The sequence below is a fragment of the Alosa pseudoharengus genome, unplaced genomic scaffold (assembly GCF_046254945.1).
Source record: "Alosa pseudoharengus isolate Yale_2024_CS ecotype anadromous, Long Island Sound unplaced genomic scaffold, YU_APseudo_1.1 YU_APseudo_1.1_scf_2, whole genome shotgun sequence".
In the NCBI taxonomy this organism is placed as follows: Eukaryota; Metazoa; Chordata; class Actinopteri; order Clupeiformes; family Clupeidae; genus Alosa; species Alosa pseudoharengus.
Window position 1 is genome coordinate 44,840,523 of NW_027468663.1, and position 24,241 is coordinate 44,864,763.

The following is a 24,241-nucleotide window of genomic DNA, read 5'->3' on the forward strand; positions in this document are numbered from 1 at the left end:
TGTTTTTTTACTGCAGGTAGGCTACGTTAATCCTATCAATAGCAGAACGTAGGTAAAATAATGTTACCGTTAGCATGGTTGAGTGATGGAGGCCAATTTGATTATTGATGTATTTGTAGAAAACCATAAAGCGTTTATAGGCTACCAAGCAAATCGATAACAGCACTAATTGTATCTTTCGACTGTCATCTCATTTGCTTATGACCATAACCTAGGCTACTAACAGGAGCTAAGTGAGCTAGCCACAACACGTTCGCTACGTGATGTTTTTTTAATGGAAAATATATAGGCTACCTGAAAGATAACCTGTCTATGATGCACCCTAAACACCGGGCTGGGACATTTCTGCTCAAGGTCTCAAAAAGCATCTGAGTCAACGTTCATTCCCAAACACCCATATAGGCTACTTCAATCCTCTATTTTCAAAGGTGATTCAAGTAAGGAAGAGCATGGCTCAAAGTAAAGTGTCAACTCGCCGCAATGTAGATTTATTAACGCACCCGTGATCTACATCTCCATTTAAACCAGATGTTTTAGAGCGCACGTTGAGATGTATTCAGGGCAGGGCTGTATCTACACATATTTGTTGCACGTGCTACAAAAATCATTCTTTGCGATGGATGATTTAGTACCAACGTTACACCGGTCAGATACAGTTTTGCCTATGGCTATTCCGTGAGACTGAGGCTCTTTTTGTTTGTTCGAAGTGTGTGTTTAGGGTGTGAGAGGGGAGACGATGTGCTTTGATTCCAGCTTGGTAGTTGTAGTCTATGCGATTAAAAAACAGGTGTGTGTGAAGTATCCAAACAATGATAACGCTTTCATTATGGCTGCTTTAGCCACAGACCTTGAGCTACTGTACAGTGGGTTGGGTTCCATTTAGAAGTGTCCACTTCATTCGCCCTTTCCGTGATTCACAGCTACGTGAAATTTATTACTACTGATATGCAAAACTATTAACTTTTCGCCAAGAGGTGGTAGCTTGATACTGTAAGGTGTAAGCCATTGGTTCCAAAGGAGATTTTATTTGGGTCGCCAGCATAGCCTAGTGACAATTTGTGTTGTGTAATAGGCCTAGCATAGGGCCTACCTTATATAGCCTAGCTTATAGTTTGTTAACAGTCACGGTTTTGTCATAACTCCCTCTATGCATTTTTGCATTTAGAATAGCTCTAAAACCGGGGGGCGAACACGTCACAGGGGGGGCGCCAGTGCGTGGATATCTCAATCGCAAAATTAAACAATATTTCTATCGGGCGCCTACCATGGACTAGGCTGGGTGAAAATCAAAAGATTGCATCAAAAGATTGAGCTTAACCATGGACCTCATGGTTGCAAAATGCAAGGGAACATGAATCAGCATATTATTTGCACAAACAATAACGGACAGTAGCTCTTCAACTTTGCCCGTTAAAATGTGTATGAACAGTCTCGCAACGCATTTCATGAAGGCCCTTTTGGACATGTCAGTTATTTGCACCACTGGGTAAAACGGCATTTTGTTTTAGACTACTGGTATTTAATTTGTGCATTGACAATAAAGCTGAATATCATTTGAATTAGATGACTAAACTTATGCATATGTAGAAGAAGAAACATTCACAAAAATCCATGACATGACCTCTCTTCTTGATAGCTGTTGAAAACTGCATGGAAGTGACAGGGATTGTTTTGTTTAATAATAAATAAATAAATACATTATGCTGCTACCTTCTGCTTTTCCCAAATACAATGTAGCCTACAGGTGTACCTTTCATCAGTCCAGTTGCAATGGATGGACTGTGATGAACTGCCCTACTTGTGATTGTTTAGAGATTTTAAAGGTTTTATAACAATGTTACAGATTTTTTGGCCCAGAAACAAATCTATTCACCTTTGCAGCGCCAGTAGGCTACTTTGTGTGCGGAATGTGTGCAAACACACATTCCAAACAAGCATACACACAAAAGTTTCAAGAGTGGGGGATGGAGTAGAAGATGGAGACAAATTCATTAATATGATTTATTTTCGCAGAATGGATGTGCAGGACTGAGCGGCGGTCATATTTTGTACCGCTACGCGGTACATCTAGTTTATAAACAAATACAGTAATTTTGTTAGCCTAAACAGAACAGACCCAAACAGTTGCAGCCTAAGACTGCATTGATGCATTAGGCCTATGTTTTGGTCTTATTCATTTACCTATTTGTATTATTATTATATTTTTTGCATAGCCATGCGTTCCGGCCTCATGTCCATTGTATACAAAGTCAATGCATCATGCCTTGTTCTTATTCTATCATCGCCCCTTACAATATTGATGTAGGTCATGTGTATTTATTCGGGGATGTTTAAGAAATGATAATTATAAAGTGGGCTAGCTAATTTTTATTTTAAATATCAAAAAGGTGTGGTGTTTACTGCACTACTAAAGAGAGCCACAAGGTGACAGACAAACCACTATTTGCTGGGAGACAGGGTCAGGATGGGATGAAAAATTAAAATGTCCTTTTCAGCATATCTGTGAGGGGCTGGCGAACACCAAAGCAGGGGGTGGAGGGCCTGATGCAACCCTAACAAGGTTGGGTGCAGTGGCTTTGTGGGCCAGTCTTTCTACTGGGCACTTAAGCACCTGGGACTTGAACTGGACAGGAGCAACGCCATCAAGAACATCATAGATGATTCAGAGAAGGCATCAAGGTATCTGTGGATTGAGCAGGGCGATCTGAGCTCCTTGGATAGAAGGAACCACCTCATCTGCGTTGCTTGGACTAGGTTATTTGTCTGATGATGAAGGACCTGAAGCACCCAATGATGCCAGGTATCATCACTAGTGAGCTGTCCAGACTGCATCGTAAGGTGTGTGCCAAAGCCACCACTTAAAGATGCTTTCCCAATATAGTTATAATGCATGCAATGTGCAGGTTGGGTGTTTTGACACCTTGTCACCTCAAGTGAAGAACTGGTTACCAAGCAGAAAACCTATCAAGAGATGGTTGCAAGGCTATCAACCAAATTGGTGGTGATACCTTAGGTCAGATTAGGTTCTGCTGGGATGATAATCTCATTGTCAGAGCTAATGAGCATTGTTGTACTGTTGAACCAAGCTCACACCCACAACACTCAAGTCCCTACTGTATGGCAATGTCAGCTAATACCTCATTCTCCAGGTTTGAGCATGTAGCCCATGTCACCCCACTCATCATTAGGAAATTCAGGAGTTATCACATAACACTTATTCAATTTCAATTTCATTGTGATTTGAACTTGAAATAGTATAGTTACTGCACAAGCCTGTCTTGATGAAAAGAACAGCTTTGTGTCAGGTCACTGAAACTGCTGGAATTAGTCATTAGAAAAGAGTGGTCGAGTGCACTGGTGATATTGGATGACTCAGCCTGAGACTGCCCCAGTTTTTCTAACACTGGCTTGCAGCATCATGGTGGCCCTTACAAACAATCTTTGGTAATGTAAATGTCTGTGCCAGCTTGTCAGTTTTACTGTTAGCCTATGGATTAGTTTGTGGGACTCTGACCCAGGGTTTAAATAGTCAATGCTGGCATACTAGTCTGGGATGACTAAACAAATATCTCGGCTTTTGTACTCAGTGTGTCTTTTGTTTCCACAACCAATCGATTTGTTGTGTGTATGTAGCTAAACCTGTAGGATAACCAAACAAATTTAGGCTTTAACGCACTTTAACGTCTGCCATTTGTTTCCATAATCAATCAATTTGTGGTATGTATACCTGCAGTCATGCATATTGTTGTTGTATATGTAAGTTCTTTTACTGAATGCAAACCAATATACAGAATCAAAACCATTTATATCAAGATCTATCATTTCGACTGAATGAGTTTACCTTCAGCATGTCTGCAGCCTGTTTGAAGTTTGAAAAAAGCAAATAATTTGGAAACAGTGGACTTAATAGCATGTGCAATAGAGTGTTGATCGACTGCTTTGCCACTGTTTGAGATGCTGATGTCTTCTTGTACTCCAATCTCCTCTGCAAGCTTTCATGCTCAAAGTCTGCAATTTAACATCAATATCCCAGTGTAAACATATTAGCCAATTTGACTCATGTAAATCTATCTCAAGTGTAATTAATTTTTAAATGTTTAACAAAGTCTCTGTTTTTAAATAATGAATGCCACTCACAGTGGCAAGAATTGCAAAAGAAAATCCAGTGTTGACCATAAAGCACAAAGGAATTTGTGAAGACAATATTACAACAGGACCATGTAACGAAAATCCTGCACATTGTCACACTAAAGTCCAAGCATTAAACACTGCCCGACCTGACTGATTCATTCAGAAGTTATAGAAAATGAAATTTACTCAGAATCTCAGCTGCACATCCTTAAACACCCACCATCTCAAAGAAGGTCAGCAGAAAGTGGATGCTAAATAGACATCCCACGGACTGCATAATGTGCTTCTCAGTGGGTCTGTAGGCGCATACAGTATGAAAAACACAGGCCCTGCGCAGTGGGTTGTCCCAAACTTCATTTCATTTTCCTCTGCAGTATGTGGCCCCAGTGGAACGCCAAGAAGCATTTTGACAAATTAGCACTTCGTCTAACATGAATAGAAAATGCATGTGGTTGAAGTGAAAATTCCTCCCATTGAAAGTACAGGGACATGTTTAGCTTAGTCCCTGCAGTTTAGCTAAATATCTCCCTGTCAAAGAATAAGAAAACCAAGAAATAACAATGTACTGTACAGAAGAGAACTGGGTATGTATTTTTAAAGGGAAAAATGTGTTGTGGTGGAAAAGATGTTCTGTTCAATCTTTTCATTGAATCATATGGTAAATGATGTGCTAATATTTTTGGCCCATGTGTAATAACCAAATGTGCTCATTGTTTATCTGTTCATAAACATTCACAGTTCTACAAGGAGAAGTTGATTAAATCAATTGTCCAGGGTCATTATGTTGCTTTATATCATCTTGTAAGCAAACAGAAATTACTTCTCTAATGTAGCCATTCAGTGTCTTGGCAAGGATTTGATATTCTCTCTCTGTTCCACGTCTCTGCTCTTTGGAGTCCAATTTAATTACCTTTGAAGTCTGTGTCAGCAGAGGGTAGTGACTGGTGCATCCATGACACCCCATTACCACAGTATGTTTATGTGACATTTCACTGCCAAGCAATATGGTGTTATTGCAGTATGAAAACTTAACTCTTCAACAGCTTTGTGTAGCTAGCCTGAGACTTAATAAATAGCTCACATAGGTTAATTGCTTTCTTTGAAATAAGCTGTCAATATTCATTAGTGTCCTGCAATGTAACTTATTCTTTATTTTACCAATTATGGACAAGTCTCTGCACATTAATCAGATGCAAGACTGCAGCAGATTCCCCTAGCCATAGTTCAGTTGTTTAATTATACAGAAAGAGATATGGATATTAAACTGTAGCGATTCCCACTATGATTGTCGTACATGCAGTATATAATACTAATAAGTAATTATGCATACAGATGAGCATTGAGTATAAACATGAGTGCAAGGATAGCATGTGCCAAGTGAATATTATGAGTAATGCACCACTTCATAATGTCTTATACGAACAAAAGACATACATTTAATGAAAGTGTCTCTCTTTTTTACAGGGGCATTATTTAGCATTGTTTCCTTTGATTGTTGAGTGAGTTTGTTTGTGAGTCTAATATGAAACAAATATATGCTGATGCCTTTGCCACTTAAACATGCACTTCTATTCAAGACTACATGATAAATCCAACATTCAGGGACATCATGCTTTGAGTGTTCAAGACGATTCAAGGGTTAAACAGAATAGCACCATTAACAAAGAGTAAGTGAGGTGGAAATATTATCATATTCTTCATCATGAAGAAAATCACCCGAGTGAAAAACTAAAAGGAAAAAAAAAAAAAAAAAAAAAAAAACAGAAAACAGTACCTGATTGAAAGCTGGCAGACTTTAGATGCAGTGCAGCAGCACAGAAGCTGCCTAATGCCTTTGGAGTCACAGCACTCTTAATCTACCCAGGGTTTACCTGGATGCTCTAAAGGCCAGGTTCCCATGACAACCAATTTAAATCCTAATTAAATGGGAGGTTTGTGTAATTAGCCCTAACAGTTTTCTATAGCTCAGGGCCTGCTGTCCTTGTCTGAGGTCTGTGGGAGCATGGCAGAGGAGAAACCGACATGGCGATTGCTGCACAATGTGGATTTCTTTGGTCCCAAGCTGTCTTGTGTCTGGAGTGTCCTTGACCCCCCCACCCCTATCCCTGTGTCACCCCGGTAAGGTAATTAACAAATGCCTTTAGGCAAAGTGATCTCAAAAGCTTGACCACAGCTGTATAAACCTGTGAGGTGGTGGGGGAGATATTCCTATTATGTGAGGTGCATTCCTTTTCATTTGGGAATGGGTAGCCATGAATCAAGCAAGGGCAATAATTTATATTACATTACATTTGGCTGACGCATTTTTAACCAAAGCGTCTATCAACATGGTAAACAGTTTAAGATTTTTAAAGCAATTCTCTCAACAATTCTAGGACAATTTAAAAAGGTAGAGTACAATAAGAATAAGTGCATCAGTGAGTGCTGTTTTTAAACAGTCAAGTGTCAGTTCTAGTCAGGTGGTAAGTGCTAGGATCAGCAAGACTAGTTGTAAGTAGTGCTACGAGAGGAGATGTTCTCTGAAGAGTTGGGTCTTCAGGAGTTATCATTAGTAAAGCCACCTCCATGCTTTTTAACCAGCTGTTATTTGCAAACACTACTCACAACCAGATTTCACACTTGAGTTGGATGTGTAAAGTGTACCTCTGGCAAAAGTCTGGTAAGTGAATCAATGAGTAGTTTACATACTCCCTCCAAACAGCTATGTTCTAAAAGGAAGTCCATTGATCTTGGCAGTGTAGGTATTTGACAGCCGTGCAAGGACACATCAATACTTCTTAGGGACTGGCTGATATTTAATTATATCCCAGTGTATACCCATTTAGGGAATGGTGCTAGTCACGTAGCCAGCAAGGCCAAATTAAGCTGAGCACAGAGAAATATTATAAATGCACAACCAAACCAAAGCAAAACCAGGGTTTGATTACAATGGCAAAATACATAGGTGAAAAGAGAAGCAATATACAGCAAGTAACTCACATTTGACACTCACAATAAGAGTGGTGGATTTAAAAGTAATGTCCACGATTCTGGCAAAGGTTCTTGACATTGGAGCTCAACGATCAAATGACACCCCTCCCTACTGTATGTTGCTGAGTGCTGCTGATTGTCTGGAATTGTTTATGTTTTTTTATTGTTTATCTGAGCCATGTTTTGTTATTGAGGCAGGCCTGTGTACTGTATGTGTACCAGTCTTTTTAAAGCACACACTCGGTGGCCAACTAGAGGACCACAAGGACAATCAGCTGCATTTGGATCACAATCACATAGAAGAATGGCAACCATACAGGGGAAAAAATGAATGTCTGTCAGGGGAAAAATTAAGTCTGAATCTTTTTTGTAATAAGTCATTTTGATTTCTGTATATTATAGTACATTGCATAGCCATGTAGCCAAGCCATTGCATGGTTTATCACAAGCCACCACACAAACCCTAAGAGATTTCTGTCAGGCTATGTGTATCAGCACCACAAAAGCTGGGTGATTGTCTGATGGAGATCCACTGGAAAGCTTCAGTGCTCTGTGGCTTGGAACGAAGATGTTGCATTATAATGTATGGCCAGGGCCTATCCATTATCTTGGCGACATTTGCATGATGGAGACCAAAAATCAATACAAGAATGTGCTCTGAATTAGATGTGGTGTGGTATTTGAAGAACCAAAGAGCATATGAGTCCTGCTTTGTCATGTAATAGCTTCAGGTTTATAATGGTAGGCCTACTCTTTGCTTGAAGTAAGCATAATGTAGTAGCTTTAATGAATGGTGTCTTTTGCTTGTATGGAAGTGGGATGTCTGAAAACCAATAAAGTGCATATTATGTAAGAGTAAAAGGAATATCATAGACATAAGAGAGAATATCACGATACGTCAGTCACATTTTGATTTCACACTTCAAGTTTTTTTTTAATCTCAGCAAGAAACGAAATTGTGAAATGAACATTTAAAACAGCCTTGCCAGACATTTTCTACATTTTTTTTTATATATACTGTAGTATAGCTCCACCAGCACCAAAAGCTCATTTGAATTCCTACACTAAATATAGGCTATAATGAATAGCAAATGGTAATGTAGTTCATGCAAAAATGGGGGCCAGAATAGGGGACAGTATTAATCAACTAATTTTATAAAATAGCCTACTTATACCTCCAAAATGATATTCATAAATTAACCACTTGTGCTAAATAAGGATATTTTATAAATTAAGTTCAGGTAGAATATATAGCACAGTGATGTAAGATTGTAGGATATTTCGGGAAATGAGCTAGCCTAACAAAACGCATATGTGTAGGCTATCATCAGTTCCTGCGTAATGATAGCATGCCGTAGTAGGCTATACATTCACCTCATTTTGTGAAGTCCGTGGCCTCTGAGAGAGCTATGCTCAACCCTTAACTGCATTCAAATGTCAACTTTACTAACTACAATACACTTTAAAGACCCCCTGTGGTTTTGCCTATGCGCGCAGTTAGGAGTTCTTCCCTATCTCCTCCATGATGTCAAAACCACATTTCCTGCTCTGCCATCCAGCTGTCTGTTGTCGGTAACCTATTTCACGAAACAGTTAACAAAATAAGTCGGCGTAATAAGATTCAAAGTTTGCCAATTTTGTAGGTGATGAATATAACATGAATTTTCAGGAGTATGGAATTGCCCGCAGGTCTCTGAGTGATAGTTGAGAAAGTCGCCACAGTAGATGTTGCGCAATGATGCCAGCTGGCAGAAAGTTTCCATGGAAACCAAAATAAGGCCCTGTTAAACGGTTAGAGCGATATGCATTGGGCAAAATATACAAGCAGTTAAAATACAATCAAGTGGTTAGCCTACTTCACACACACTGAGGTCCTTCAGTTAAGATCTATGTCCTCAAAGGTAGTGATGACAAACTTCACCATATCCAACATTCCACAGGAATTCGTTTGTAGCTTAAAACAATAGCATGTCAATTCTTTTGAAAATATGAAAATATTTAATTGGCACAAGCATCATAACTCATTTAGAAGAGATGTTCTCGACTGCATGCTTGTGGACGGTTGCAGCATTGATAGTCTAATGTCCTGATAACAAATGTAGAAGATGCCCATGCATGTGCGCGCCCTGTAGCCTACAGTGGGTTACATGTTTGTGAGTAGCCTACTATAAAACCCGTTTAAACTCAAAGCTGTTGCTGTATTTATCAATGCGCTAGTAGCACCCTTCTACCTCCAATATTCCAGCATCAATCTCGAACTGAACAGGCTGTCACTGGATCAGTAAGTAAGAAGTGATTCTTCGTAGCAATTTTGCATACGCGTGAAGCTGCAGCCTCTACTGGCTGCACTGTTGAGCGCTCGTCAGGGGAGCGGACCTGCATTCTAAAGCAAACCTCTTTTAGACATTGCAGTCCAGTCACGTCCTCGGTTTTCCTATTTGCCTCTGCCACAAGAACGCTGGGATGAAGAGTGTGCCTCAATGACCACGACATGACAAGAATCAACAGCGTTTAAAGTGTTCTGTCGGCCGTTGTTTTAATTGCCCTGCACCAATCTGAGTGAGTAGCGCACATTTCTGCTTAGTTTCCGTATGGATTCGAATGCGGGCGGTGGTACAGGGAGACAAAGGGAAATAATAATAGATTAGGCTACATTACAGTGCAGTGGATTTCACTAAGTGTATTAACTTGTTAATGATTTTTAGTAATTGGATACTGGTTAATATGGCATGTGTAGCTGATATGCTGCCAAACCTTTTGTAATTCTCTGTTATAGCCTGGTGGGTTTCCATAAGTTACGTTTTTTTTCATGCGGTACTTGGCCATTCAATGGTTTTCTTGTGCTTACACAGTACTGAGTGAAGGTAGCGGAAGCATTGGGTCGATTCTCCCCAGAAAGCGATGTGATAGTCCTGCCTGGATATCAGTATCTTCGAGTGGGTATTTCGTGAAACGTATTGAATACGTTGACTGTCTACTAGGACGTTATTCACGGAGATAAAACTGGTGTGCGTTTAAGTGAGGTGCTTAAGAGTTCATAATTAAAATGGGCCATTGTCTCATTAAAAACATATGTTATTTAGCGAAAATGACATTTCTGTGTCCTCCCAAGTGTCTAGTATCCATTAAAAATAATTGCATCAGCGTCTGAAACAACCAATGGCTGTGCGTGCGCTGCTAACATGGAAATTTCATTTAATGATAAAGGCTTTTTAAAATACAGTAATTCAGCCTCCTGTGTGCCAGTATATCCAAATCCCCTGCAGTTAGTTTTATCTAATAAATGCCTATTAGCAAAGTAAAAAATCTTTTCTATGGAGGTCAAATAGACTCTTTTGACTATTTTGTCATTAGCTATCACCTGATCAACAAACGTTTTTTAATCCTGCAAAGGAAGATTATTTTGGGGAGTAAATGGACTATACCCATACCACATCTACCATCCCTCATACAGTAGCATATAACGATGGTGGGAAAAGGTGAGAAGACTGTTATTTTCTCATGTTTGTAGGCATCTTGGTATGGCACAGGCTACTATATTAGACCTCCAAACTGCACGCTCATGTATCAAGAATTATAACTTGTGTTTGCTGTATGAAGATGCTGTAAACACAGATAATGTCAAAGTATGATTTCATAGTCGTTTGATACAGCAGATAGATAGCTCTGATGGTTGGCCTCTTTTCACTTAGTACTGCAAAGTCATGATCACAGGAGCCATTGCGTTGCATTCCACAGTAGTCTCACTAAAGTTATTTTATTTTACAGTGCAGTGACGAAGTCTCTCGGGGGCTATGCAATCACCTGGCTTCGGCGGAAGGATGTTGTGGGTTACGCTGCTGAGCACAATTGCTTTAGGATGGACAACCCCAATCCCTCTATTAGACGACTCGGAGGAAATAGATGAGCCTTGCTTCGAGCCCTGTGACTGCGAGGTGAAAGAGGGCCTGTTCCATGTCCATTGCGACGGCAAAGGATTTACAAATGTCAGCCAGGTGTCACAGTCCTGGCTGAGGCCTTTTAAGCTGTACCTGCAGAAGAACTCCTTACGCAGGCTTTACTTTAACAGTTTCCTGCACTTGAACAATGCGGTGGCTATTAATCTGGGGAACAATGCTCTGCAGGACATCCATGTGGGGGCTTTCCATGGACTCAGGGCCCTTAAGAGATTGTACCTCCACGAAAATAAGCTGGAGGTGTTCCGCAACGACACGTTCCTGGGGCTGGAGTGCCTGGAGTACCTGCAGGCCGACTACAATGTTATCAAGAGGATAGACAGCGGAGCGTTCAGGAACCTGCACAAGCTGCGGGTGCTTATCCTGAATGACAATTTGATCCCCGCGCTGCCCAGCTTCCTGTTCAGATCGGTGTCTCTGACGCACCTCGACCTTCGCGGCAACCGCCTCAAGGCCCTGGCCTACAGGGGCACGCTAGAGTACATCGGCCGCAGTCTGATGGAGATCCAGCTGGAGGAGAACCCGTGGAACTGCGCGTGCGATATCGTGCAGCTGCAGGCCTGGCTGGAGCGCATCCCCTACACGGCGGTGGTGGGCGAGATCACCTGCGAGCACCCCTTCCATCTGCACGGGAAGGACCTGCGAGAGATCAAGCGGACCGAACTCTGCCCCTCCATGAGCGAGGCGGAGGTGGAGGCCCGCTTTGGGATCCCCCATTTGCCGTTCTACACGGGCAGAGCCAGGCCCACCAAGCCCTCATCCATGTCCTCCGTCAACCACAACACTGCCTCGTCCGAGCAGAAGGAGAGACCCCTGAAGCCAACGAAAAGGCCAAGGCCGTCCAAGACCCCGCCGACTCCTCGCAGCATCTTCCCCAATCAGCCTCCCATTGCCGGCTATCAAACCAGACCCCCCATCCCAATCATTTGTCCCATTGGCTGTACTTGCAATTTACACATAAATGACCTTGGTTTAACTGTCAACTGTAAAGAGAACGGATTTCGTAACATTTCTGAGCTCGTGCCGCGACCTCTTAATGCCAAGAAGCTTTATTTAAGTGGGAATCTAATTCAGAAAATTTACAAGTCGGACTTCTGGAATTTCTCCAGTTTGGATCTACTGCACCTGGGCAACAATCAGATCGGGTACATACAGGAAGGGGCCTTTATCAATTTGCCAAATTTAAGGAGTCTGTATTTAAATGGCAATAATATTGAGATTCTAACGCTTGATATGTTCCACGGACTTCAGAGACTGCGCTACCTGTACTTTGAGTACAACGAGATCAGAGAAATCCGCCCGGCGGCTTTTAGTCTAATGCCCACGCTGCAGCTGGTGTTTCTCAACAACAACCTCCTGCGAACGCTACCCAAGGGGGCCTTCGCCGGCACGTCGCTCGCCCGCCTTAACTTGCGGAACAACTACTTCCAGGGCCTGCCTGTCGCCGGCGTGCTGGAGCACCTGCAGGCCGTGGTCCAGATCGACCTGAACCAGAACCCGTGGGACTGCACCTGCGACGTGGTGCCCCTCAAGCAGTGGCTGGACACGCTCAGCTCCGTAGTGGTGGTGGGCGAGGTGGCCTGCAAAACCCCGGAGCCACTGGCCGGCAAAGACCTGCGCTCGCTCCCCGTGGAGTTCATCTGCCCCGAGCTCCGGCTCTCCTCCCCTTCGCCTGTCTCGTTTGGCAGCAGTGCCGGTGTCTCGTCCAGCTACCCGGCGCCGGGTTCGCAGCCCGCCAAGGCGGTCATCCCGCTGTCCGTGCTCATCCTGAGCCTGCTGGTGCTGTTCGTGTCGGCGTTCTTCGCGGCGGCGGCGCTCTGCGCGTACGCGCTCAAGCGCCGCGAGAAGCTGCCCTTCAAGAAGCAGGGGGAGGTGGGACTGACGGGGATCCAGATGGAGTGCGGGATATTCCCCGAACAGCCCGCCCCGGTCCCCGAGACGCCACCGTCCACTCACGTGTACGACAGCATCGCTGCCCCTATGGTGCACATGTGCAGCAACCCCATTTACAAGCCCAGACCAGAGGACACCGAACATCCGCAGCAGCCACAGCAGGAGCAGCAGCAGCAGCAGCAGGAGCGTCCAGAGAGAAGCAGGTCAAATTACAGAACACTCGCAGAGAAGGAGGACGAGTGGACCATGGCTGTGTCCAGCTCCCCCATAAACACCATCGTGGGCATCGGATCGCCATGCCGAGACATCACAGGCTTCCACGAGAACGGGATTCTCTGCCCGACAGTGATTGACAGCCAGGGTCCTACTCCTAAGGTGGGCTTTGTGGATAGCCTATTTGGCACTAAAACCCGGTTTAGTGACATGCCAGACAGACATGCGCACCCGCCTCCCGAGTACCCACACACCAACCAGGACGCCAGGCAAAAGCAAACGATCACAATCGAGACAAGGACAGGATGTCCCAATCAAACCCAAAGTGATTACCCCGAGTTGAGGGCCAGGCTGAAAACCAAGGTGGATTACATTGATGTGCTGGAGAGGTCGTATCAATTTTAATACATGACTGCTAAAGAGCCCATTTTCTGATAAAAAAATGGTAAGACTAAGGAGGAAATGCTGCAGTCTGTAATTAGTGTTTTCCCCTCACGTTGCTCTGGAGGAAATACATTACTCAGATTTTTATCAAGTGCCTTCGCAAGAGCAACCAGCAATGTTGTTAATTGTTATTTTTATACGGCCACAGTTTTATTTATCTAATTACAAAGATATAAGTATGAAAGGTGGGGCACTAGTGCAGCTGTCATGCACACGTACAGTACATGTTTGTGTGCACCTGAAAAAAGGGCGTGTCTTTATAAAAATATTTTGGTTTTGGCTTTTATCTTGTTTGCATATGGACTTCTGAAATGTGTTTATTGAACTGAAAATCGTCCTCCAACAAATAGGTACACAGCAGTTATTGTATAACTGTCAAGCGCTTTGTTGATTATGTATTTTCACAATGAATAGATTGTCTTTACTGGGACTTCATTGATCAGTGAAATGGACCCAGACAAGGTCAGAACAGAACACTGAAATTGCCAGAGACTTCTGGAACGTTTATTCACCGCAGAGATGGTACCCTTTTGTGCTCCATCTTGCAAATATTAGATGAAGAATGTGCATATATTTATTCATAGATTTCAGTGTTGAAATTATTGTACAATGTTAAATCAGTGTATAAAGACTATGCCTCTGGTTTAGCTTTCCATAAAAAACGAATCCAATAAAGGGTGCTTATCTAACATATGGTCTGACCAAGTCCCACCATGAGCATGACCCTTTTGATTCTGAACACACACCAACTTGCCTGCTATTGTACAAACAGATGCACTCACCACAGTGCATAAGCCTTCGCAAAAACACACATTCAAGTAGTATTCCTTTATGATGATGATTAGACATGCTTGGTGACCTCTGTTTGAAGCATAGCAGACTGCATTTCGTCACAGTGGTGGTATGAAATGGACACATTTTTATTTGCAAGGCAGCGTGTCAAATCTGTCATAACCCTGCAGGGAGAGGCCATAGAGAGCTGGGCTGTCTCTCCTCAGTCCTCCTCACTGAGCTCAGTCCTCACAGTGTCCATGGGAGGGAAACAGTTAGATACACCTCCTCATGATTCACAGGCAGGCTTAACCTAGTTACACAGAATTGCATAAGGGAAGAAACATTTCTCTCTCTTCTGTGATGGATGCAAAGGAAGAGTAACCACCCCGTTTCAAACAGCGGCCTCAAATGAATCATACAGCACTGGTGTCGAACAGGAGCACAGGAATGTGAACTGTATCATCTTTTTTATGTATGCCATGTATGATGCTTTTCTAAGGTACAAATATCGCCCAAAAACCATAACAGAATATGACAAGCAGTATCAAAAACCATTGCCTTTTTGTTGTACCGGTAAATATATTCCAGGAGATGTTGGTACAAAAACCTTTTCATGAAAGCCCTTGTATTTTTTTTTTCTAAGAGAATGTTTATTGAATCTGTTGGGATTATTGCTGGGAGAAGCCCAGTGAGTGATTCTTTTATAAACAAGACTGGTGTGACTTTGCCCCTCTGCTGTGTGGGGCTGACTGGAGTCTTGCGGGAAACAGAATGAGACGCATTCGCCGGGATTTGTGTGATTATTGTAATTGTGGTGGAAAGCGTCAGTCTCAATTGTTGCCACAGTATCATTGTTGTTAGGATAATGGCTCCTTGTAGTTGGACGATTGACAGAGCGAAGGGCCCAAGGACACGCGCGAGTTGAATGAGGAATAATGTCAACGCAGCACGTCAACAGGCATCAACGCTGACTTTATTTATCTTTGCTAATGTTGAACTTGGCAGAATGCGGCGGCGCGGCCGTCCTACCATAGATTTACACAGCTGGCCGTCTGCTGTGGCATTTCTGCTGCTGATCCAAATGTGTCCGTCAGGAGAGCGGTTCTGTCTGGTTTGGTTCACTACTAAAGCCTTTGTCTAAAGTGTGCGTGTGTTTGTGTTTGTGTGTGTGTGTGTATGTGTGCATGGGGGAGATAACACCCCTCCCCACTCCCCAGCATCACATGAGTGGGCCTCATTACGCTCCTGTCCAGCCTCACCGGTGCACACTGGCTGATCTGTTATGCAGAGGAGCGCGCTCCAGTCAAATCAGCTGCTCAGACAGGAACACGCCAGGCTTGTGATGCGCCAGGGCGAAGTGACATGGCACAGAGAGACCCTGAGTAACAGCAGCGAGTCATCAGAGCCGTGCAGCGCAGCACAGTACAGCACAGTGAAGGGCTTAATTACAGGAAGATCAGTGGAGTGAGCTGCACTTGATTTCCTTTGATGTGACTTACTGCTGCAGTTTAAAAAATGGCTCGTGCACTGGCGAGGTGACAGAGAGTTAGGATGACAAAAGAAATCCAACATTTGACGATGGCAGGCACTTTCATCTGTGATAATCTGATTGTCCCCCAGTAACAATGAAAGATTAGAGTCTTGGAATCTTGAATGTGGAAAATAGGGGAAGAAACAATGCAATTTTGAGGACCACCAGATGGATGGTGATCAGACTATATGCGCACTGGTCATATTGATGAGATTGACAGGAGAATACAAATGATTATGTTGAATTAAGTCATCGGGTTCTTTCCATGTCACTCTTCATTTCTGAGATGTGAGGTTGTGCATAACTTGGTTGTCATCAGGTTCCTATATATAGTACTAGGTTTGTTTTTTTTCTCCGTGTAGCACAGTGCTTTTAACAGTGTGTTAAGCCCATTAGTTGCGGTGCATGGAGCGAATTACAGCGCTTTAATGACTGTTACATGGCATATCACATGAAATGAACTCCTCCACCACAGGAGCCGGGCGACATGGCTGCCATGCCGACTATGGCAGCCCCTTGATTCCCCCACGTAAGCCCCCTTCTGCAGCCACCTCCCACCGAGCCAGCAGTTGTCATTTCTGTGGAGGGGCATGGCGGATGGTTCAGACACGGTCCACCGAGATAAGGCAAGACCCGCAGATATCATGCAGATTCATTTATTGAGTCTGAGTGTGTGCGTGTGTGTGTGTGTGTGTGTGTCAGGCAGCTTAATTTTGAGGTTTAACAGTGACTGCCATCCTTACCATTCTTATCCCTTCCTCTGAAGAGCTGTGAATCCAGGGCTGGCCCACTGATGTGGAGCTGTTTTGTTGTGTGTCCAGGTTTTTCTAGGTTTGCTACCCACCCTGCTTTCCCACCTCTGGTTGCACTTTAGTTTCAAAGCTGTCTGTGCCCTTAATTAGCAATGAAACAAGGGAGGAGAGAGAGAGACAGAGAGAGACAGAGAGAGAGAGAGAGAGAGAGAGAGAGAGAGACAGAGAGAGCAAGGAAACCAAAGAATGGGAACAGGAGACAATGCAGGAAGAGATTAGTGTGATGGTTCAGAATGAAGGCTGTTTGAGCCCATTGTAAGTCTTTGGCATTTGTGTTTGGGCACAGCAGAGTAGTGCCAAAAAATCTGTCTCAGTACCCCTCCCCACACACACACACACACACACCCGTCTCATGCAGGCAGAGGACCTCTCGGGAGTTTGGCTGAAATGAGAGATGTTCCCCAGTCTGACAGGCCCCAAAGGATTTCTCCCTCCCCTCGCCGGCCTGCTATTTTGTTTTTGTCCGTTGCATTTCTAATCACTCCACTGACATGTAATCTAACCTGTCAGTTTGGGAGATGGCAATTGTGGCAGAAGCCTTGATATTTCTTGTGATGAATTTAGACTTCTGGCCAACTGTCATCGGCCTGCTGGCAAACATTAAAATGAAAAGTCTGAACTTGAAAAGCTTTGCATTCAGATTCCATTACCTAACATTAATGCATGAATAAACATGAACAAGGTTTAGTAATAATAATGATGGTTATGATCGATCCTGATGGTAATGAATGAATTTAAGTTACATCCATGATCCTAAGGTATTAACATTACTCATATCATAAAGTATCATTAAGAAACCATTAACTTCAGCCTTCACAAACATGAAATAATACTAAGTTCAGTAATTAATGTTACTGTTAATACCATGAAGAATTCTTGATGCGCTGTTACCTTTTCAACTTTATCTGAGTTTTAAAACAAAGTAAGAAAAAAGAAAGAAAATGGGAGCATAAGGAAGTGAGGTGCAGTGCTGGGATGTTGTAAGTTGTGGGCCGCATCAGGTTTCCTTTTTATGTTAATGGTTGTGGAGCAGCTCTGCTTTGTATGCAGTACAGGTTGCGCTCCAGTGTTTGAAGCTGCGTTGACACCATGCTGTGAGGCATGTCCAGGGAATACAGAGAACGCTGTGAAACCATTGTTCACATGTGAGTCTCTTTCTCAGGAACACGCCATGCTGGGCACAAGAGGCATTTTAAATGTATTGATGATGCATAGCTAACTCTCAGCGTTTTATTTCCACTGCACCACTCAACTCCCCCGCAAAAAGAGCGCTCCCATTGTAATGAACTGAGGATGCTGTTGCTGTCCAAGGTCCTGATTTCTCCCCCTGGCTCTCCTTCCGCCTGATTATGCCGGGTTTTTCAGTGGCGCTCAGTGGTTTTGCACGCACCACTACCTGCTGCGTAAACGGTTTGATCCACTTGAGCATGAATCAGGAAGCGCTGGCGTGCAGAAGCGGTCCAGGAATCCGCCGGGCCATCGCGTGGACCATCTGCTGTCCTTCCTGCTCCATTACGGATTACCAGACACTTTAGCTGGAGTTTGTCTGTGCACCGCGCACATAGCTGATGAGCCTCAGAACAACCCTCATTATCACCAGCACACATGAGGCTGGCCAGTCCACACCCACAGAGACATTTCAGATGGAGACGATCTGCATTGGTCGGGTTCCTCTCACTTTCTCTGTTTGTTTAGAGGCCCTTTATTATTCTGACGGAGATAAAAACATGTCGAGAAGCCCTCGGAATCGCTCTGGTCTGATTCACAGTTGTGGCTGTCTTTTTCTACTTGTGTGTTTTGTGTGTGTGTGTGTGTGTGTGTGTGTGTGTGTGTGTGTGTGTGTGTGTGTTCAGTGTTCATGTTCTGCATTAATCATTAATCATAATGGGGAGCTATGAGGCAGTCAGATAAGAAGAAATTAGAATATTAGCATGGTCAATGATAAAAGCCCATTCTGTGATCTAAGCAGCTATGGATAATGCGCTTTGTGAATATCTGCTCAAATTAATATCTGGATTTTATCAGCCATAGGGGTTATTGGAAAATTGCTTTTCAAAGGAAAGTGCCTGGGTTTAAAGCCTTCATATATTTCAATATTGCAGGATTATTTTTCTCACACTACCTGAATATCTACCAAATCATTGTTCTCTGATTGTGATTGTGGCATTTCAAGTGTACAACACAACAACACACACACACACACACACACACACACACACACACACACACACACACACACACACACTGCCCCTCTCTTCTCTCTCTCTCTTTCTCACACACACACACACAAAGGGACATTTGAATATATATATATTTATTTTTTTGGACTCTGAGATGGACTTCCTTCTTCCCTCTGTTGGTGTGAGATGCTCGGGCAGGTACGTGCTAAATATGGAAAGCTGGCTCAGGAGCAGGGCCGTGGAGAGAAAATAAATCTGAGGAAAGAAAGCTTACCTTAAAAAGGGAACTCACTGTATGAATCAGTTGAGGGCTTGACGATTAGTTGAATCACTTCATGCATGCTTGATCTCTCTCTCTCTCTCTGTCTCTCTCTCTCTGTCTCTCTTTTTCTCTCTCTCTTGCTCTCTCTCTTGCTCTCTCCACATTTAACCAAATGGCAATGGCTGAGTGTTCAGTCACGTGCCAGCCATGCAAATGCCATGACTTCATCTGACTAACAGATGGCAAATGGTTAAAGATGTGTTCAAGGTCATGGCTGCTGCCTTGAGTTTTGCATATATCATTCTTCTCCATCCCTCGCTGAGGGATAGAGGCGTTTTCCCCGTCATGCTTGTTTTCCCGATTCATGAGCTGTGGCATTCGGCAGCCACCAAGCTTGATGAGAGCCCTGCACAGCACTCTGGCACGATAAAGAAAAACACATTACAAACAGAACACAAAAACACCAGACTTTTTTCTCGCACTTCCTTTTGGGGAACCGGGGCATGATTAGAAACAAAGGATAATTAGTTGCAGTCGTGGTGCCTACTCAAAGACATTAAAGAAGGACACTAGTGAAGAGAACACTAGAGAGAAAGAGAGAGAGAGAGTAAAAAAAAACATTCTGTTTCTGCTCATCTACTTCTTGCAAGCCTCTGCTGGGGAGAGATCTTTGCCGGGCACAGTATTTCACTCCTCTGTGTCCTCCGCTGTTTTAAATGAGAGCACTGACCCCATTAGAGAAAAAAATAGAAGGGAGGACAGACGGCATTCAGTCTGAAACGGGTGATTAATTACAGATGTTACCGAGACAATGAAATATAGATCATACCGGGGGGATGGAACTAGGTTTGCCGAGAGTCGGGCCCCTTTTGGTTTTTGATCAGAGATAAAAAAAATAGGGCTTTTTTTCGCCTCTGTACTGAGGTCCTTGGCCCTGGTTCATTAAGGACTCTCTCTCTCTCTCTCTCTCTCTCTCTCTCTCTCTCTCTCTCTCTCTCTCTCCACTTCTTAAAGTCTGTGCATGTCTTGCCAAAAGGCACTGACATCATCAGCATTCTGACTGTTTTTTGGTTCGGGGTGGAGGTTGGGGGGAGTTTGTTGAACAAGGGAATGATGTTTTCCTCTACAACACGTTATTTCAGCACGCAAATATGAGAGAAGCCCCTGCTCCAGGAGGAGGTGGGTATTTGTTATGAGCCATCGGGATTCAGATCTGCACTTCATCATCAACTGAACCTTGACCGAGAGCAATTCAGATAAACAACTACTTGAGGAGCTGGGGAATAAAAAAAAAGGGGGGCGTTGGGAGCAAGGCCCTGTGGATATCTATGATAGAGAGCAGGAGCCATTCGGAGTCAGTTGAGGCAAGCTCCAAGTGCCATGAGGTGGGGAGAGGAGGAGGAGAGGGGCTGCTGATTAGGAAAGATAGCACTCCTATTGTCTTTTCGTGTGCGGGGCCCCTCCAAGAGGTTTCATTATCTTGGCATGCGGGGATGCCTCTCATCGCAAGTGTTTTCTCAAGGGCTGGCAGAAGTGAAAACCCAAGGGTGGGGCGGGGCGGCATGAGCTAGGGTATTCTACGACTTGGGTGAGGGAGAGATGGGGGAGAGAGGAGAGATGGAGCACTGACAAAAAGAAAAGGCAAAAGAAGATAGCAGAGGTGACATCAGAATATCACAACAGGAAATTTACATGAATGAAATGACAAAGCAAGGCAGTCCAGCTCAGGGAATTGAGAGCAAACGGAATCTCACCTGAATCTGTATGGGACCATTGATGGCTGTCAAAGACATGCAGCGATGCTGTGTGCAGAGGTGTGTATGTGTTCCATGGCTCTTGTATGCATCAAACACACAAACACAAGAACACCATACCACACATCCACAGCAATAACAACACCAGTGATGGCAAAATCATCTGAGTGAAAAAGGAAGCCAGTGCTCTGTCTGCTCATGGCCTTGATGTTATAGCACCTTCAGATAAGTGGCCAAGACGTTGTCCTACACTGCACACATCAAGGCAACAGCTTATGCTGCAATATGATTTAAAGCATTTGAATCAGCTGTTTTCCTCACTTATTCTCATCGTGCTTAGCCCGCCGTGTCTTTGTGAGTCAGTAGTAGCCTTGTGTGGCAGCTCTACTAGATCCTGTGAATGAGAGCTTGGTGTGTGCAAGTTAGCACAGAGATGTTGAGGGGAATGTTAATGGTGGTTTCATGGTCTTCAGCACTGACCTCAGGAGGGGGGAGTATACCTGTGGTGTAATGGTGGTGGCTCCGTAATTGGTGTTAAACTGGTGTCTATTCAGTCATCTGATTGGACTGGGATTTTGTTATGGGCGGTGTGTGTGGACAGCGGTTTCGTACATTTCAATTGCACTAATGTGAAATTGGACTTAAACACTGTTGTCTGTCTGAGGCCAGGCTGAGTGTGGGTCTGCTGAGCTGTTACGCCTTTCTGCTCTGCGCTGACTGCACACTTGACTCTGCGCATGCATGAGAACAATAGATATGTCTGTTTTTCTTCAAATGGGGCCATGGTTTAAATATGGTTCAGTCTCACACTGTGATTTCTCATGCACACTCACATATAAGCACAAGCGCGCGCACACACACACACACACACACACACATTCACAAGCACAGACATGCTCACTTCTCACTGTGAGTTGCCTGCCCACTTTTTGACGGCTGAAATAACAGCTATGTGGTGTCAATTATTCCAGGCTATTTCCCTGTCTGACATTTGCCACACTCCCCTCTGATATGATCAGTGTCACTGAGAAAAAGCCGCGCACTGAATGCTGGGCACCTACCTGGAATTGGAGCCCCTTCTCAAGGCATAACTAAGATGTCAAATTACAGTAATACCCCTTCCCTTGACACAAAGTGTCAATCATCTCTTCCTGACAGGTCAGCCTACTTTGCGGCAATAATTAAACCCAGGATGTCACCTTTCCTTTCTCTGCTGGACAGTTTGTGTCCAGTCAGTGAATACATCCACAGCCTCTGTCTGGCTGCTATTTATGTGTTGCATAGTGTTTTGCCTTTGTGGCTCCTTGATGACATTTTAAAGACTGTCCATGTACTGGGCAGCTTTTCCATTATGTTTACCCTGCCTCTTGTCGCCTGTGACAGGCTGAACGTTACATTTGTTGTCAGCTGACCTTGGGCAGAGCTCCTCAGAATGTGTGTGACAGCGGTGCCCGCGGAAACGTGCTGCGCTGCTGTCTTCTGCAGACTCTTATTTAGGCCTGGTCCCCAAAGTCATTTGCAAGGATAATTAGAGAGAGGTACATGAATTGTATCTGGCGCGTGCTTCTCTCACTCTCTTAATAAAATATGAAGTTTTTAATGACAGCCTGGTGTAATACACCATTCATTATTCATCATTTTTATGTAACCTTTATGTAACTCGAGAGAACTTCAATAAGTTTGAAATCGGAGCATTTTTTTTGAAAATCATTTGAGTTTTTTTGGCAATAGTCATCAATGCATATCCTGTCAGACATAAAAAGGGCCATGAAAACAGCCAAAGTCAGGCTGCTCATATTCTCATTCCAATCACTTGTTACTGTAATAGGCAACTGATGGGCTGGGAGACAGAGAGAGAGAGAGAGAGAGAGATAGAGAGAGAGAGAGAGAGAGAGAGAGAGAGGAGAAAGTTTGAAAATCCACACTGCCTGGTATTTCTTATTTTTGAGAAAATATCAAATGGAAGTGCTCATCAGGAAGACGGCTGGACGCTTGCAGCTTTATTTCAAGTTTTAGCTCACACAATTTTGCACTTCAAAGAGCTCTAAAATGTATTATAGATCTGTCCGTGTGAGCTCCCTCATTTTTATTCAAACTTCTGGCAGTTAACGGCGAAAGGCACACACACTTTGCCAGGTACACCATTCCATTTTAGAGTCTGTGTTGGAGAGTCTGTGTCTGTGTTGGTGATGTAGAGACGTGTCTCCAGAGTATCTGGCCCATTTGCATACTCTTTAGAATGGATGTGCTGTGGGAATTGTGTCTTTGATGTCGCTGAACCATAACACTGTGCAGAGAACTCTGCAGCTGTACTGGAGTCCATAGCTGAAGTTCCATGCAGTTGATAAGGACGTTGTGAAGCTGTCCTTTATTATGGATCATTTTTGTCTTTCTGAGGAAATAAGAGTAGCAAGAGATGTTTTGGATCCTTCGGTACTCACTGGAGAGTGGGCTCAGCCAGGTATATACCCTTTCAAGAGAGTTCCATTATCAGCATCATAGTTGGCCCCACAAGGCTTCCGTTTTAACATTCTATATGTTATCTTAATGCAAAGTAGATTGGGAACCAAATAGAATGTTCAAGCATTGTTTTTGTTTTTATTGTTGAAAGGGTCTATATAAATGCTTTACAGTTCTCATGGGCTCTTCTGGAATAGTAACATCAATTAGTCATTTGCCAAAACAAACAAACAGACAAAAAAAAACAATAGACAAATGGTCTATTTGTGTTCACCAGCCTCATATTTTGCAAGACTAGCATACCAGGGGAGGACGGTACACCATCTTTTCCATCATTACAACCCTATTTTGAGTCCATGACTTATGAGCTATCAACACATCTCTATCAGGAAGAGAGATGTGAACCTCAAGAGACTCCCATATGACTTTAACTCGCTGCTCACCTGTGCCATCAATCTAACTCACAGCCATTTTAACACATGGCCTCATGCATGTGTTGCAGTGGCTAGAGATGAGGAAAGAGCAGGACTCGTTTGCCAAATGTTTAGACAGCACTTTGCTCTGCATGTGTTTAGGTCTTTTGTTACCCAACCATGCTGATACAAATGTAACTTTATGCATGAGAGGCACCAGTGTTGGGCAAGTTACTTCAAAATCGTAATGTACTATGCATTACTTATTACTGTCATTTCAAAGTAATTTGTTACATTATAATATTACTGTCTCTGAATTGTAAGGCATTACACTACTATTGCATTACTTTTAAGTTACTTTCAATATCTAGAAATATGGATTTGCCATTCTAAATGCAGTTTATTACGCTCAATGCAGCTCGCTCTTCCAATGGAGGGAGATGTGGTA

The 24,241-nt window shown here is 43.5% G+C and overlaps 1 protein-coding gene across 2 annotated transcripts; it reads left to right on the forward strand.

Annotated features, from left to right (window-relative positions):
• Positions 1 to 10,922: 10,922 nt before the first annotated feature.
• On the forward strand, positions 10,923 to 13,568 carry slitrk3b (SLIT and NTRK-like family, member 3b). Of its 2 annotated transcripts, XM_076296023.1 has the most exons (2): positions 10,923 to 13,114; positions 13,148 to 13,568. In XM_076296023.1, the coding sequence occupies exons 1-2, from the start codon at positions 10,923 to 10,925 to the stop codon at positions 13,566 to 13,568; spliced, it is 2,613 nt and encodes an 870-aa protein (XP_076152138.1). The 2 variants fall into 2 exon arrangements, with proteins under 2 accessions (XP_076152138.1, XP_076152137.1); XM_076296022.1 differs by having other exon boundaries at positions 10,923 to 13,568.
• The last annotated feature ends 10,673 nt before the right edge of the window (positions 13,569 to 24,241 follow it).

Excerpts from the sequence above, each read along its gene's own strand:
- slitrk3b (XM_076296022.1), top strand. The coding sequence starts at position 10,923 with ATGTTGTGGGTTACGCTGCTGAGCACAATTGCTTTAGGATGGACAACC.